We start from the raw sequence: 15,257 nt of genomic DNA, 5'->3' as shown, positions 1-15,257 counted from the left end.
TGCACCCTCTTAAGGGCCCATCTAGAAGTGACACATGTCCTCTGGTTCACCCTGGGGATATGCCATTGTTTGTAAAATGAATATCCAGCAAGAAACTCCTTTAAACTTTGTCATCCTTGGCACAGAAGGAGGAGTCTTCCTGAAACAGCACAAGGGGGCATTATTTGTTTCCAACTGGGAGCATTTGGGGGATGGACATTTAGAAAACAATGTTATATAATGCTGTGACAGAATTTCCCCCTCCCAGTTTGGCTTCTTCTGCTCCACTGAGCAAAGGCAGGTGCAGGTGAGGAGTTGGCCACCTTTTGACCTCAATGGACTTAGAAGGGTATAACTCTATTTCCAACTGAACTAGAGGGGAACTTCATGGTTCCCATGCTTGGGGTGCTGGTACTATACAGCAGCTAGAACCTTGTAGTTCCAGCACCCACATCCTAAGGAGGAATGTGGTCTTTAAGAAGGTTAGGCTTCCCCTAGTGCCTGCCTGAGATCGTGGGGTTCAGCTCCCCTTCAGGGGACACCAGATAGGTGGTGGGGAGGGGTGTCATCATCCAAGTCTTCCCCCTTGTCTGCTACAGCTGGCTTCCAGTCACGTTTCCTTCATCTCCAGTTTAGGACTGTGCCCAACTGCTACTGCCTCTCTCTGTTGCTTCTCCTCTCCTCCGCTCCATCTCTCTCTCCTCGCCTTCCTCTCCAACTTGACTGCTCCACTCCTACAGGTGATCCACCCTCTTCTCCTCTTGCATTTGACCCTGTTCTGTCCCTCCATCTCCCTTCTATTCTCCCTGTGCTCCCAGCACTCCCTGGTTTGTGCCCTTCTCCCTGCTGTCTTCTTCCTTGGCCCCACCTTCCCTCAAGCATGGCATCCTTGGGGTCCAAGCATACCCTGGCAAGCCGGTGGCCCAGTTCAGGGCACGGGAATCTCTGATCAGCTGCACTCACTGCACCTCACCACTGCACCCTGTTCAGCTCCATTAGCAGGCAGGTGATGTGTTTGCACCTTTAACTTAACATGTCTGGTCTTGAGGCCCAGCAGGGATGAAGCTGTGCCCGGCCCAATGAGTTTGTGCCTTGGTGGAGCGCAGAGAGGTGAGGGCAAATCTTACCTCCCAAGTGGGAACCTGGGTGTGGCCAGGCAGGATTTTTGACACATTCTTGACATTGTGGGATTTATGGACAATTTATGGACAATGGTTGAAAGGCATGACATGCATGTGGGACCATTGGAGTGAGGAGGCAGTGCTGTGTCTAGCTAACAGAAGCAGTGCATACACACAAGCTAAAAATGTGTTCATTTATTAAAATCTGGAAGCAGAGAATCTCAGGATTTTGTCTTGCCTGGTTGGATATGCTGCTTACTATATGTTTTGCAGTAGTTTAAACGGCTAGATGTATTCCACCTGGGGGGACGATGACGACAGCATAGCCTACTAAGATCATGAGCTGTGACTTGGAAACTTGCTAGCTCAAATCATGAGCCATTCCCACCAAGCAAAATGTGTAGTGATGGCCTCAGGAATAAACCGTTCTAAAAGGGGATTGCATAGTTTCATGGAAGATCGGTCTTCTAGCCATGGTGACTGAGGGGAGCCTCCCCATTCAGAGGCACTAAAACTCTGAGCCACAGAGCCAGGAGGCAACATCAGAGGGTGGGCTTGGCCTCTGTGCCCTGCTGTTGGACAGCCTGAAGAACTGGCTGGCCACTGCGTGAGACAGGATCCTGGACTAGTTGGATCACTTATGTGATCCAGCAGCACTTCTTTTGCTCTTATGTACGTCTTATGTTCTTATGTACTACAAGGGGTAGTAGTACTACTAAGAGGTCGACATATTGAAAATGTGTCTACTGCAGCTTGAGACAAGGATAGGAGCAATGGGTCCAAATTATGGTAAATTTAAATATTATAATGCATTTTTTTGAAGGTGAGGGCTGTTCACAGATGGGATATGCTGCCTCGGAGGGTGGTGGGAGTCCCCTATGTGGGAAGTTTTGAGGAAGAGATTGAATGAGCACCTGTCAGGAGTGTGTGATTTTTAAGTCCCCAAGAAGGAATGGGGGCTGGATGGCCCTTTGTGGTCTCTTCCAGCTCCATGTGATTCTGATACCCTATTTGCAAGAAGGTAATTATAATGGCCCATGTTACAGAGCTGTTATATCAGTTCTTTAAACACAATGAAAACATTATTATTATTATTATTATTATTATTATTATTATTATTATTATTATTATTATTATTATTATTAAACATCCCTTGAGTTTTGGTTTTCTCATTCATTGGTCAAATATATCTTATGCCAGTGGCTACCACCTCTTCTGATGACCTTCAGGGAGGAATGTTTCAAACATAACTTATACAGATATGAACAGTACAAGAGCAATATGGGTCAGTTTTGCATGTTCTGAAAAGATAAGGAATACAAGAGGTGCCTTGTTGGCTCAGACTAGTCCAGCATCCTATATCACACAGCACCCAAATAGTTGCCCTGGAGGTCCAATCAGTCAAGGCCTTCCTCTCAAATTACCTTCCCCCCAGCACTGATATTCCAAGGTGTGTTGCCTCTGGAGGTGGAGATTCACTTTCGTCACCATGGCCACTAAGCATTCATGAGCCTCTCCCAAATTAATTTGTTCTTAGGAAGACAAGAAGTCATCTCAGCTCTCTGTTTCATGCAAGAGACTACCCAGACCCCTCTGGAAACCTCACAAGTAGAGAACAGTGGAGACATTACTTTCTGTTGTTTCTCCCTTTCACCTGGTAATGAAAAGTATACAACTTCTGAATAAGGATGGTCTAGTTTTAGCTGTTACAATTAAAATCCACAGACTTAAAAAACATGCCATCAATATAGTAAGGCAAACAGGAAAGTAATAGGTGGAGAACTAGAAGAGATAAAGAATTCCACAATACTATTCTTGGTCATGGGCTGGTCATAGAAATGGTTCTATTAAAGGACTATACCCACATGAACCAGCCTGGGATATGAATTTAGTAGGAGACCTCACTACAGAAGTCTGCTGTATTTGAGATATGGCAGGTAAAGACTCTGAGGAGGACCTTCTCAGCTGCCATCCCTACCTGCAGAACTTGGTCATCCCAGAAAATACAATAGATGAATAGAACACCATTGTTTCATAAACTGAAAAATTATTTTTTTATAATATCTTTGAAAGAATATAGTAGGGTGGCACCTGGAGAGTTTAATACTGTGTTATTTGTGGTTTTAATTTTTATGGGCATGTATTTTACAGTTTATTGATTCTTAGCCACACTGGACATTTATTGAACAGAGCAGCATATAAATAAATTAAAATACTTTCAGGCATGGAACCAAGACAAAGAGCCGGACAGGAAATAGCAGAAGGCCAGGTTCTATTTCCTAGACAAGCCTAAAATAAACCCTGAAGGATCTTAAGAACCAAGAAAAAATGGAAATATGTCCCCTTGGCCCAAGTGACTAGAAAAGTAGTGTGTGTGTGTGGGGGGGGGGGGATGCCTAAATCCCATGATTTCTGCAAAATGAAAGAATGACTCTCCCTGTTGCCAGAAGCAGAGCAAGAGTAGTAGAATGTCAGTAATTATTCATGCAGACAGAACCAACATGACGCACAGGCCATCTTTCTGAGTTAGATCTCAATGAAAATTTCAATGCTGGGCTCTAGATCTGACTTTGGCTGCCAATGGCCACTCCTCTGGAAGCAATCATTTGTCCCCAAATGCAAATAAGCTTGAGAACGACAAAGTGTACACCTTCCCAGAGAAAAGGATGAGGCCGCTAGACCAAAGAAACAGCAGTAATTGTGCCAGCTAAACAGCAACGAGGTAGGGTGAAAAACTCGCAAGATGAAGTGGCTTTATTGTGCGGTCCAAGTAGCAAGTGCAGTTTTGTTAAATGTTTGGCTCTTCTCGTGTCCACTGAAACTCAAGAGCCATGGCCGGGAGGGAATATGGATGTCAGTTCAGGGCAGCAGCATGTGACGCAGCTCTTGGCTGGAGGTGATGGGCAATGAGCATGTGAAGTTTTCACAGAGATATGCTGTGGCTTTTCCATCTTTCTGCTCCAGAGAAGAGAGAAAGGGAAGGTGACGGTACAGGAATCCTGTGCTGTTGCCAGCCGCAAGAATCAGCACCTGGAACAGAGAGACAACAAAAGAAAGAACAGGTCACAGGCCAGGGAGATCCAAGCGGCTCCCTCCTCAAACTACGATAAATCTGACTGTGGTGTCCACGTTAGTCTTGCAGACACACGGCCAAGCCAGCGGCTGATTTGTGGCCTCCCACTTTCCCCTGCTGTCTGTGGCATGAATTACTTCCTTGGACCATCTGGGATAACTCTCCGAAGTATTTTCTCTTATCCCACTGAGCACTTCTGAAATGGCACCTTGTGATCTCCTCGTGGCACACGGTAAGCACATCAATCACCCTGTTAGGGATGTTTGGGACTGAAGGACTGCACCCCTGCGCAGTCTTTTGAACCAGACAATTTTCAGATTCTTTGCACTTCTTCAGTCCCAAAAACACATGAAAAGAGATTCTTGGAACGACCAGCCATCCCTCCCCCCTCTCTGCTGTCAGCACAGGGGAACTCTCAATGTAAGCAGTACAACAGTCTCTATCAGCATGCCGGGCTGATCACATTGGGGCTGCATGTCTCGTTTCTCACACAGAAAATCCAATGTGTCACTTGTCCCGTGCCTAAGGTCCTCGAGGTCCTCCAGGGCTATCAAGCCCAGATCCAAGGTGACACCCTTGATACATGCAACAGAACCCGAGGGGAGAGGCTGCTATTCGGGAGGACAAAGTGGAAATAACAGCCTCCAGAACAACCTAGCAGCCCTGGTAGTGTAAACAAGCCCACGGTGTCCCCCTCGTCCAACATTCGCAGAGGGGAAGTTCTGAGTATGAGGAGGGGAGCAGGCTATGACTCATTCAAGCAAAAACTCTTTGCGTCAAATCTGTGCCACGCAGGATCTGGAACTGAATGCTGTGAACCAATTTTGGGGACGGGAGTCCTTCCCCCCATCTTACCTCCCCCCTCCCCTGCAGACCCATCTGTGCCACAACTAAGCTGTGATCAACAGAATCATGCTGTTGCTACCCCCGCTTGCCCAGCAGGCTTCAAGCACACTGCTCTAATTGAACTCAAGCTGCATTAATCACTTTTACAGCACGGCAGCTTCCTGTGTGCCGGACTCAAGAGCCGGAGCCCAGACAAGCCCCAACTTCTAGCCAGCACTGATGTCAGATGGCCACAGGATCACGCCATGTGCTGGAGGTCAGGGGTAAATGCACAGCAGCTATCTTGAAGCGGCCTTCCTCAGACAGCAGACCAATCTGAGGAGCGGTTTTTCTCTCTCCTGCTGCAGACACACAGTCTCCCAAGGAGAGGACAGCTTCCCAGTGCAGAGGGAACGGAGGCGGCACAAAACAAGGGGCACGGGAGCCAACCAGAGACTGTCCACCTAGGGGATTCTCCAGAGGGAAACAAAATCAGTCATGTTCTTTCTCTCCTCCACCTCTATGGAATGTCTGGGCACAAGACTTTCTCCATGAGATTTTTCTCATTCACTCAAAAGGCCTTTTGTGACTTCTTGCACTGCTTTGTCTGCAGAAGCAAATAGTAGCAAAGTATCAGTGGATGTGCCTGCAGACAGTCAAGGGCCAGGCAGACACTATGCACCGCTAAGACACTATGCACCGCTGGACACAGGAAATGACCAACAGGGACTTAAACACACTGTTCGTGTTACAAGCTGCTCATGCATTTCTTTAAAGCACCCAGACTGACAGATGTCAGAGAGAGAATAGCAAGCTGACTAGCTCAGCAAAGCTAGGAAGAACATAAGGCAACTCCCTGTTGAATTAGACCAATAAAGCAACTAGTCCAGCATGGGCTGTTTAATAATACAAAATTTATATCCTGCCTTTCTGCCCTCACAGGGGCCACCAAGGCAGCTAACAAATTAAAATATACATTCTAAAATCCTATTGTAAAACCATTACAATAACATATGCCCCAAACACGCACATATACATCATTGAAACAATTAAAAACAGACCTAAAGTACATACAAAGATATAAAATATCAATTAAAATATTGCGTCAGGAAGGAGGGATTGCTGAAAGAATGCTGAACAAAACCTGCTGTGGATGACAACAACATAAGGTGACAGGAGACTCTCTCTGGGAAGTTTTGGTGCCAAGATCAAGAAGGCCGTCTCCCAGGGTGCCAACTGCCCAGTCTCAGAAGGCACAAGCACCACACCAGGGCCCCTGAAGTGCTTGGACAGGTTCATCTTGTTTCCAAAAGTGGTCAGCCAGAAAATCTCTCTCAGAAACCCACAAGCAGGGCAGAAGGCAAAAAGCCACCCTCCCCTGATGTGCTCAGCAACTCCTACTCAAACATGTGCTGCCTTTGAACTTCAAAATTCCACTTATTTATCTAAGCTAAAAGAACTTATTCCCCAGCAACAAAAGTTTTTGCATAGGTGACACTCAAAAATGCATGGTCTCACTCTCAGGGTTTTGTCCTTCTTACCATGCCATCTCTCCCAACCTCTCCAAAATTCTCTTGATATTCCATGGCAGAAATCCAATGGAGATACTGGGGATAACCAAGAGCAGCAGCCTGTTTCCACTGGTATATGGCAAATGCCTTTCTGCATGCGCTGTGGTGCGGCAGCCCTTTCCCAATATTTATGGCCATGTGGGTACACCACTACCTTACACAGATGGTTTTCAATGAGCTCTGATGTGAATCTAACCTGGAGGTCTTCACTGAACCACATCTAGCCTACCACAAACCTAGAAAGGAAAGGCGGAAGCTTTCAGGATTTGTGTATGCCAAGGTAGTTCCATACCTCGCCATTACTGTATAAATAAGAGCAAAATTCTATCATCGTTTTGCTCCTTGACGGGCAAAAAAAGAACAAGTCCTCAGAAACAGTATCCTACCTTGCTTTTGGAATGGAGCTGGTCAGCACCCCTGCTGAACACTCAATTCCATCTGCCATCCACGTGCTTCAGTAATCAGCGATCCATCTGTTCCCTCTTATGAATCCTGCCCCCACACATATTCCCAGTCTGCTCAAGTCTTGCCTGTTTCTCTATCAGTACCCATCACTTTAAATGATGCCATATTCACTATCCCCTTAATCTACACGCACTGAAATTGAGCTACGTCTCACGACACTGCTAAATATCCTTTATCTTGTGCAAACCTATCCACTGCTTTTTGCTATGTTAACAGACTCACCCCATCTAGAGAAAGATCTGATGCCCTGCTCCCCAATCCCCACCCACCACCCCACTCCACACACCGTCCCTTTCAGGGCCTCCGAAACGTTTTCCAGGGCAGACCAAAAGGTGCAGTGGCTTCTACCGTAGAGTCACCGTAGAGTCACTGCTCTAATCAGGCCTGATAAATGAGTGGCTGCAGCACTAATTAATGTGCACAATGCAGCGATTATTATTAGCTCCCCTGGGTCCTGGGCATTAGTGGAGAGACCACTGGGAGGAAGCTTGTCAAAACTGCGGATCATCTACCTTCATTCAAGGTGTAAAACAGAACAGGCCAAACTGACATCAAAGCAAAGGGAGATACAAGTACTCCTGTCAGCAAAGACACTGGCTGATTTACAGGGATAGAAGGAAAGGGAATAAGAACTGACAGCACCATCCTACTGGTGATGTCCCTCCCCCCCCCCAAAAAAAAACCCATTCCGTAAAAGATGTGTGCATAAGAGAAATGTCTCTTACACAGCTGGGCAACATATTAAAGAAACAGAGACACATCATAAAATGACATAGCCATCCTTCCTTCCTTCCTTCCTTCCTTCCTTCCTTCCTTCCTTCCTTCCTTCCTTCCTTCCTTCGCTGGCTTACAGGGATAGAGGGAATGGGGACCAGAACTGACAGCACTATCCTACTTCCTTCCTTCCACTATCTGGAAAAGAGCCGACAGGTCAGGTCTTTGAGTACTACCAAGCTTCAACTTGGACACCTGTGAATCAGCCACTGGATCCCTGTACTACTGATACCACTGGTCAGGGGATCATATTCCAGTGGCAGCATTCATACCACAAGCCATGACCTTTCTTCCGGGAAGTCAGGTGGTACCAGAGGACTAATCCCATTTTACTGGCTAGTGATGAACCTTCCAGAGCAGCAACCTTCATTCTGTCTAGGAGAACCTCTTGAAGAAGGAAGCAGCCCATGCTACTTTTAATCTGACTCCTGTCTCTAGTCCCACTGCTGCTCAAGGCACACAGCTTGAGACCCTCACCATTTCCAGATGTCATTTTGCATCACATAGGGCAGGGGCAGTCAACCTATGGTCCTCCAGATGTCTATGGACTACAATTCCCATGATCCCCTGCCAGCATTTGCTGGCAGGGGATCATGGGAATTGTAGTCCATGGGCATCTGGAGGACCACAGGTTGACTACCCCTCACATAGGGCATTTTAAAAAGCACAACTGCATTTATCAAATGGTACCTCCAAAACAGTGCCGCTGGCCACACACGAAGCACATACCTGGACACAGTTACAATTTTCCCATCAAGCACCAAACGGTACACACAAAGCTTATACAGGAGAGGAATGAAGCAATGCAACCCATTGCAAACGCAAACACACACCTGCCCCAGAGCCACCAGACTCAAGACTCGCCAATGCAGGCAACCACAATGATATTCACAAACACACTTGTGTAGATGCAACTCTGTCATGCAAGCCATGTCAGCTGAACAGCCCATCTGACCATACAAAGCCCCTTAACCAGAAATGCCGCATAACACACTCATCTTTTCACAAGAACACCATTTTTTATTCCCCCATATCAACCACTGCCCACAGAGACAAGCAGCTTTCCCTATATCCTAGCAAACAGCAACTGCAGCGATAATTTTTACTCAACATTTAATGCGCAGCTGAATAAAGTTGTGGAGGAAAACAAAAATTAGCCGATGTAACCCCATCACTCGTCAATGACATACCTTGAAAATGTGCTGCAAACCCTTCCTCTTTTGCTAATTTCTATTACTTCCCTCCCCAAAAAGCCCCTTCCCCACATACATCCATGCCATCCTAAGCAGAGTTAGTCAGAATGGTTCATTCTGCCATGCAGCTCTCTATGCTCTGGGTCTTTTGACAAGCATTCCTTTGACATTTCCTAGCCCTGGTTCATTACACCCAGCCCTTTGGTCATTTATTGCCCCTATTCCTGCCATGCCTCTGCCTTTTCTGTTCTGCCTGATACCACCCACCCACCCCCATTTGTTTCCTTAGGTGTTACTTGGCAGACATCTCTGCATCCTTGATGCTGTTCTGTTTCAGCAGTTTTATGATATATATATATATATATATATATATATATATATATATATATATATATATATATATTTTTTTTTTTTTTTTTTTTTTTTTTTTTTTAAACTCAGCCCATTCCCACCGAATGGGTCCAAGGCTTTTTAGGATAAGCTGTCAACTTCCAGGTGGCTCATGGAGCTCTTCAAGAACTACAGCTGGCCTCCAAACTACAGAGAAGACAGCTCCTTTGAGACTAGAATCTATGGCATTATACCAGATTGCCCTGCCCTCCTCAAGTATCCAGACATTTCTAATGCAGAGCTGGCAACCCTATATGTATGTGGCCTCATTAGTGCATTTACAACACCTTCAAGACAGATAACAGGTCCCCTGTCTATACTTCCATCCTCCCCCACCCCCTGGCTTTGTTTTCTGTCATCTTCTCTCATTGGTTTTATCTGGAATTCCAGGAGTGATTAATTACCAAGTCATGTCCAAACTGAACTTCATTAATTCATTTTTTGCAGTCTCCCTGAGGTCCTCTTGGTCAAGCCAAATAAAGGAAAGCCAGAGCATTAACACTCCATGGACAAAGGAGATAATGAAATCCTTCACAATCACCCTGAGGCTATTAGCAGGGCAAGGAATAATAAAGCAAGCTCTCCTTCTACCAGGGCCAGAAGCTACCTTCCTTCTCCAGCTCAGGGAACCCCTCAAGTTTGCAATAGAGTTGGAAAAGAATGGGAAGGGGAAACCTCCAGCTAAGATGATCAGCCCAGAACCAATAGATTGCACCAACAGACTGAAATTAAATCAAGAGTCTTTGCCTAAACAAAAAGAAGAACTTCCAGACAGAGCAATCCCCCAGGGGAACAGGCTTCTTCCCGGGGTGGTGGTCTCTTTTCTCCGAAGGTTTTTAAGTAAGAGGCTAAATGGCCCTCTGACAACAATGCTGATTCCATAAACTTAGGCAGATTATGAGAGGGGGGGGAGGAAGGTTGGGTCAGTATTTGAGTCTTATAGCCCTTCCTTATATGTTCAGGGTAATGTCAATGGCTACTATAAAAGGAATTTTCCTTCAGGTCACAATAGCCCAGGGATTTTAAGAGGATTTTTGCCTTCTTCTTGGCATACAGCGGAGGTCACAGGTGGAGTGGGGGAGGAGGAAGCTGTGAATTTCCTGCAATGTACAGGATCCTGGCCTAGATAACCCTTGAAATCCCTTCCAGCTCAATGTTCCTGTGTTTCTAAGTGTCCCCCACCACTCACCACTTCACTGCTACAAATCATACTATCCCACCAGACTGTGCAGAGAAGCAGCAGCTGTCTTCTGAAGACATGAGGATGAGTCCAAGATGGCAGCAAGTTTGCAAATGAATATACTTAATATAAAATGGGAGGGAATCTAACCCCTTACTAACAACCAATGGCTGCCTTTCCCTTGATCATATAATTTTGGCAACATGAAGTCAACTGTGAAGAGGCCAAACATGGGGTGGGTTTGTGAAGTGTGAACATAACCTGGAAACCCATTCTGAGGCAAGCCTTTACTTAGAACTAGTTTGCTCTTTTCCAAAAGGAATCTGTGGCCTAGTTCTAGCCTTCCCTGTGCTATTACTTAGTGCTGGCTTCCCTGACACTGACACCAAGTGACTTGCACAGACTAGAAAATGGAGTTCATGGTCTCTGTAGTTTCCAAGGTCATCTTCTGCTTCTGATGAGAGCTGAGGGCATGCAACTGGGGAGACTACTTGCATCCTGTTCTGTTAGCAGCCTTCTCAAGTGTTCTTTGCCTCTTTAGACATTATTATATTCTTTTTCAGGTCATGGTGATGGACAATAGAGTGAAGAGATTTACCGTGCAGTTTTGTAGAAAGGTGGATGTTTCTTATCTCAAGCCACCAGTTTGGCACCCACCACCAGGTCCAAAACCTCTATCTACAGAGGTCTCTAGTTTGAATGCAGGACCTTTCCTGGAGGTAATATAAAATGCATAGAATCATAGAGTTGGAAGGGACCTTCTGGGTCATCTAGACCCTGCACTATGCAGGACACTCACAACCCTATCGCTCATCCACTGTAACCTGCCACCCCCTTAAGCCTTCACAGAATCAGCCTCTCTGTCAGATGGTTATCCAGCCTCTGTTTAAAAATGTCTACAGATGGAGAACCCACCACCTCCCGAGGAAGCCGTTCCACTGAGAAACCGCTCTAGCTGTCAGGAACTTCTTTCGGATCTTTAGACGGAATTTCTTTTGGATTAATTTCATCCCTTTAGTTCTGGTCCATCCCTCCATGCACCTCATGTAGATGCCTTCCTGTAGCCTTCTTTGCCCTCAGTCTCTTTAGCTACAAAAGTCTAACCATCCACTGATTAGGACTACTAGTTTAGGATCTAAACTAGTCAGAGGTACTTGCATGACAAAGAGCAACCAAGTGGCTTTCCTGGCTAGCACACTTGCACCGTGTAGACCAGGGGTAGTCAAACTGCGGCCCTCCAGATGTCCATGGACTACAATTCCCATGAGCCCCTGCCAGCATTTGCTAGGAGAAGCTTCTTTTGCAGAAAAAGAACTGTGTAAGCTAATTGTCATAGTCCACATTTCAAGAGCTGATCACATCCCATGTGCAATCGCGATTTATGTCGGTGCACTTCAGTGCCATGTGTAATTTGATGGCTCATTGAGGATCCAGGTAACAACGTGAATTCGCTGATTGAAGCTTTTGCTTTGTCTTCCCTTTCCTGAGGGGAGGGGAGAGGAGAGGAGGGACAAATCCCTTATGCAAACACTCTGAGATATGTTGGGGGTGTGGGTGGGTTACTGCTCCTCTAAATATCCAGCAGGTGGAATCAATATGTCATGGTGCATTCAGCCAGAGGAAGAGTTGATGCCAGTGGCAAATCATACTTCAAAAAGTCCCAGGAGGCAAGGAAGACCCTTTAGAGCAGGGGTAGTCAACCTGTGGCCCTCCAGATGTTCATGGACTACAATTCTCATCAGCCCCTGCGAGCAAATGCTGGCAGGGGCTCATGGAAATTGTAGTCCATGAACATCTGGAGGACCACAGGTTGACTACCCCTTCTTTAGAGCAGCAGTCCCCAACCTTTTCCTGGTTGAGGACTGCTTCCGGGGGTGAGGGAGAACCGGCGGCCCAGGCGCCGTGCATGCGCGGCAACGCCACGCAAACGCGCCTGTATGGAGCTTCTGCGCATGTACGGAGCTTCCGCACATGTATGGAGCTGCCGTGCATGCACGGAGCTGCCGTGCATGCGTGTTTGTGCCCGCCAGCAGGGTGCAAATGTGCGTACGAAGGTGCCACGCATGTGTGGCAGTGCCCTGCCGGAGGGCGCAAACACGCACGCTTCTCGCTATGTGTGTGTGTGGGGGGGGGGGGAAGAAGCAGGCCCGGTACCAAGGCTGCGGACCGGGGGTGACAACTCCCGCTTTAGAGGACCTGACATTTCGTTCCCTCTCCTTCTTCCTTTTTGTGTTCCATGGACAAGGAGTTGCCATCACCTGCCCAACATCAGCACCTTCTCCCCTCCTGAATTCCCAACCATGCCTAGGATGCGTCAGTGAACGCCTCTCTCTTTTTCAAAAACCAAACATTCACTGTTTTTCCTCCCAAAGCTCTTTGCTGCAGTTAGAAGAAATTGAATTAAACTGTGAGAATAGAATTTAATTTCCATGCTGTTTGATTTGATCATGCTCTCTTCTCCATGCCTTCTCTGCTGGTTCATCATCTATTTGGGGCCCCTCCCAGAACACAGAGAAGTTGTAAAGAACAAAAGCTGATACAGCTGTTGGGAAGAGAGTAATTTATTAACACTGGCACCAGCAGGCTCGGCTCCCTGCTGCCAACCAACCGGGCTGCAAAGTGGGTCACTGCCTTTAATCCTTCCACGAGAAGGCAAAGAGATGGAGATAGAGCAGAGTGAGGAAGGACTGTTCACTGAGCTACAGCTACAAAACAGGGCAATGAGGGACAAAACATGGGAGACATCCGATGATCAAACTCCTTAAAACAAATGGAGGTTTATAAGCCTGAGATTCACTCCAGGGAGCAGCTGCTCCAGCCCCTGCTTTTCTTACAGCTGAGCTCCTGAGGACTGGTTGATATTGCTCTCTGAGGGCCACCTCAATTCTCTCTCCCTCGTTTTCCTATCTTGCTCTTTGTGTGCAGAGCTCAGGGCGAGGCGAATAGCGGACTCTCCCGCTTAATGCTCTCAACAGCCTTGTGAGGGAAATTAGGCTGAAGCAGAGAAGAAAAAAATGTACAACTGGACAACAACATCCTTAGAAGCAGCCTGGTCCACATCTCTCAAGAGGGATTGATTTGGCCTGTCTGCAGTCTCCCTGGGCCTGAAGGACAAAATGTCGAGCAATGGAGCATGTTTCCAAGATCTGAGCCTCAAGGCAGCCATCACGTTCCCCTCAACACACTTTGGAAAGAAGTTAAAAGCCCTTGGCACAGCGCAGGAGCCTGTACAGGAGTACCAAGATGCTGAGATGTTAAGCCAAAGAGCCAGCTATGCTATGAGAAGACCTCTGCGTATTGCTTTGGTTGAGAATAAGAATATCTGATAGTGCCTTTCAAGATATGTTCATTTTTAAAATGTGGGTAGGTCAGGCATCCCCCTGACTAGAATGAACCAGTTTGGTGTAGTGGTTAAGAGCGGTGGCCTCTAATCTGGAGAATCAGGGTTGATTCCCACCATGGCTGGGTGAGCTTGAGCCAGTCACAATTCTCTCAAAGGTCTCTCAGCCTCACAGGGTACCTGTTGCGGGGAGAAGAAGGGTAGACGACTGTAAGCTGCTTTGAAACTTCTTTGGGTAGTAAAAAGCAGGGTACAAAAAGCCAGCTCTTCTTCTTCTAGAGTATAAGGCTCCTCGTATTTTGGTGGAAAGTTGCTCTTGTCAGAGAGGACACAGTCCAGAGGGCCACAACTGTCTCTCTCGCTCCCCTTCCCTGATTTGTTTTGTCACCATCTCAAGCAAGCAAGCGTCAATCACAGGGAAGTTGGAGGCTGCCTAATAAATGTGACAGCTGCCAAGAGAGCCGGCTGCCACCTTGTTAGCAAGAGGGAGGGGGCCATTGTGCCTGGGTACCCTGCTCAGATGGCCCCTGCCTCTCCACCCACATGGCAGAGATGCCAGAGGACCAAATCTGTTCTTTCCCCCGGCTCCACCCACCACAGGGTGTGTGGCACTCTGCTGCCAGCAAAAGCTGGAAACCTTGACAGCAGCAGCATCAAGTCCCCACAAACAGGACAAAAAAAACGGGGAGGGGAGGAATTTCTGGCCTCCTTTGCGCAGACAGCAACCAGAACTGACCAAACAGTCAAACTCTAGGGATTATATTCAAGGAGGCAGGAAAGAGCTCCAAGCTCCTAAGGTGCACGCTCACTGAAGATACCAGAGTGGCCCCAGGGAGAATCATACCCACAGGACCCCCCAGTATGGAGGATTCAGTAGCACTTACTGTTGAGTTAACTATTCCTGTTTAGCAGCTGCCACTGCTAATGACACCTTGAAAACAGCAGTAATTTCTAAAAACAAACTAAAAAACGGCAGGAAACATCCAATCCAATCAGCCAAGCCAATGTATAGCAGGAACAAGAGAAGGGGGGTGGGGGAGGAGACAATCCACCTTGGGCAGGTTTCCGGAGAGACAGCGTATAAATTTCCCAACTCAAAAGAGAAACAGATCAGCCGGACAGATGCAATTCTGCACAGTCAGTGTTGAATATCCAAAAGGGAAGCGCAAGGAGAGGATGAAGGACTTCCGTTTCCATCACTACCGTGCAGGCGGGTGTCGGCCCACAGATTGCCCCCGACTTGCCCGGTCCCACAAAGCCAGGCCCTCCTTCTGAGTTGCCAGTATGAAGCTTTCTTCAAAAGAATTTGAATCTCTGGGGAGGGGGGGGGGGGTTGCATTTTATTT

General features: G+C 47.1%; 1 protein-coding gene across 6 annotated transcripts in view; it reads right to left on the bottom strand.

Moving 5' to 3' along the window:
- Nucleotides 1-3,839: 3,839 nt before the first annotated feature.
- The window catches only part of SPATA20 (spermatogenesis associated 20), a 50,346-nt gene continuing 38,928 nt past the window's right edge, over nucleotides 3,840-15,257 (bottom strand). For all 6 annotated transcript variants that reach the window (XM_077327950.1, XM_077327948.1, XM_077327953.1 and 3 more), the window contains exon 16: nucleotides 3,840-4,130. In XM_077327950.1, the coding sequence (XP_077184065.1) occupies nucleotides 3,960-4,130 (171 nt within the window). In that variant the 3' untranslated portion in view covers nucleotides 3,840-3,959. The remainder of the gene's footprint in view (nucleotides 4,131-15,257) is intronic.

Source organism: Paroedura picta, chromosome 3 (assembly GCF_049243985.1).
Source record: "Paroedura picta isolate Pp20150507F chromosome 3, Ppicta_v3.0, whole genome shotgun sequence".
Lineage (NCBI taxonomy): Eukaryota > Metazoa > Chordata > Lepidosauria > Squamata > Gekkonidae > Paroedura > Paroedura picta.
The sequence above is the reverse complement of the archived record's forward strand: the minus strand, read 5'-3'. Positions and strand labels throughout refer to the sequence as shown.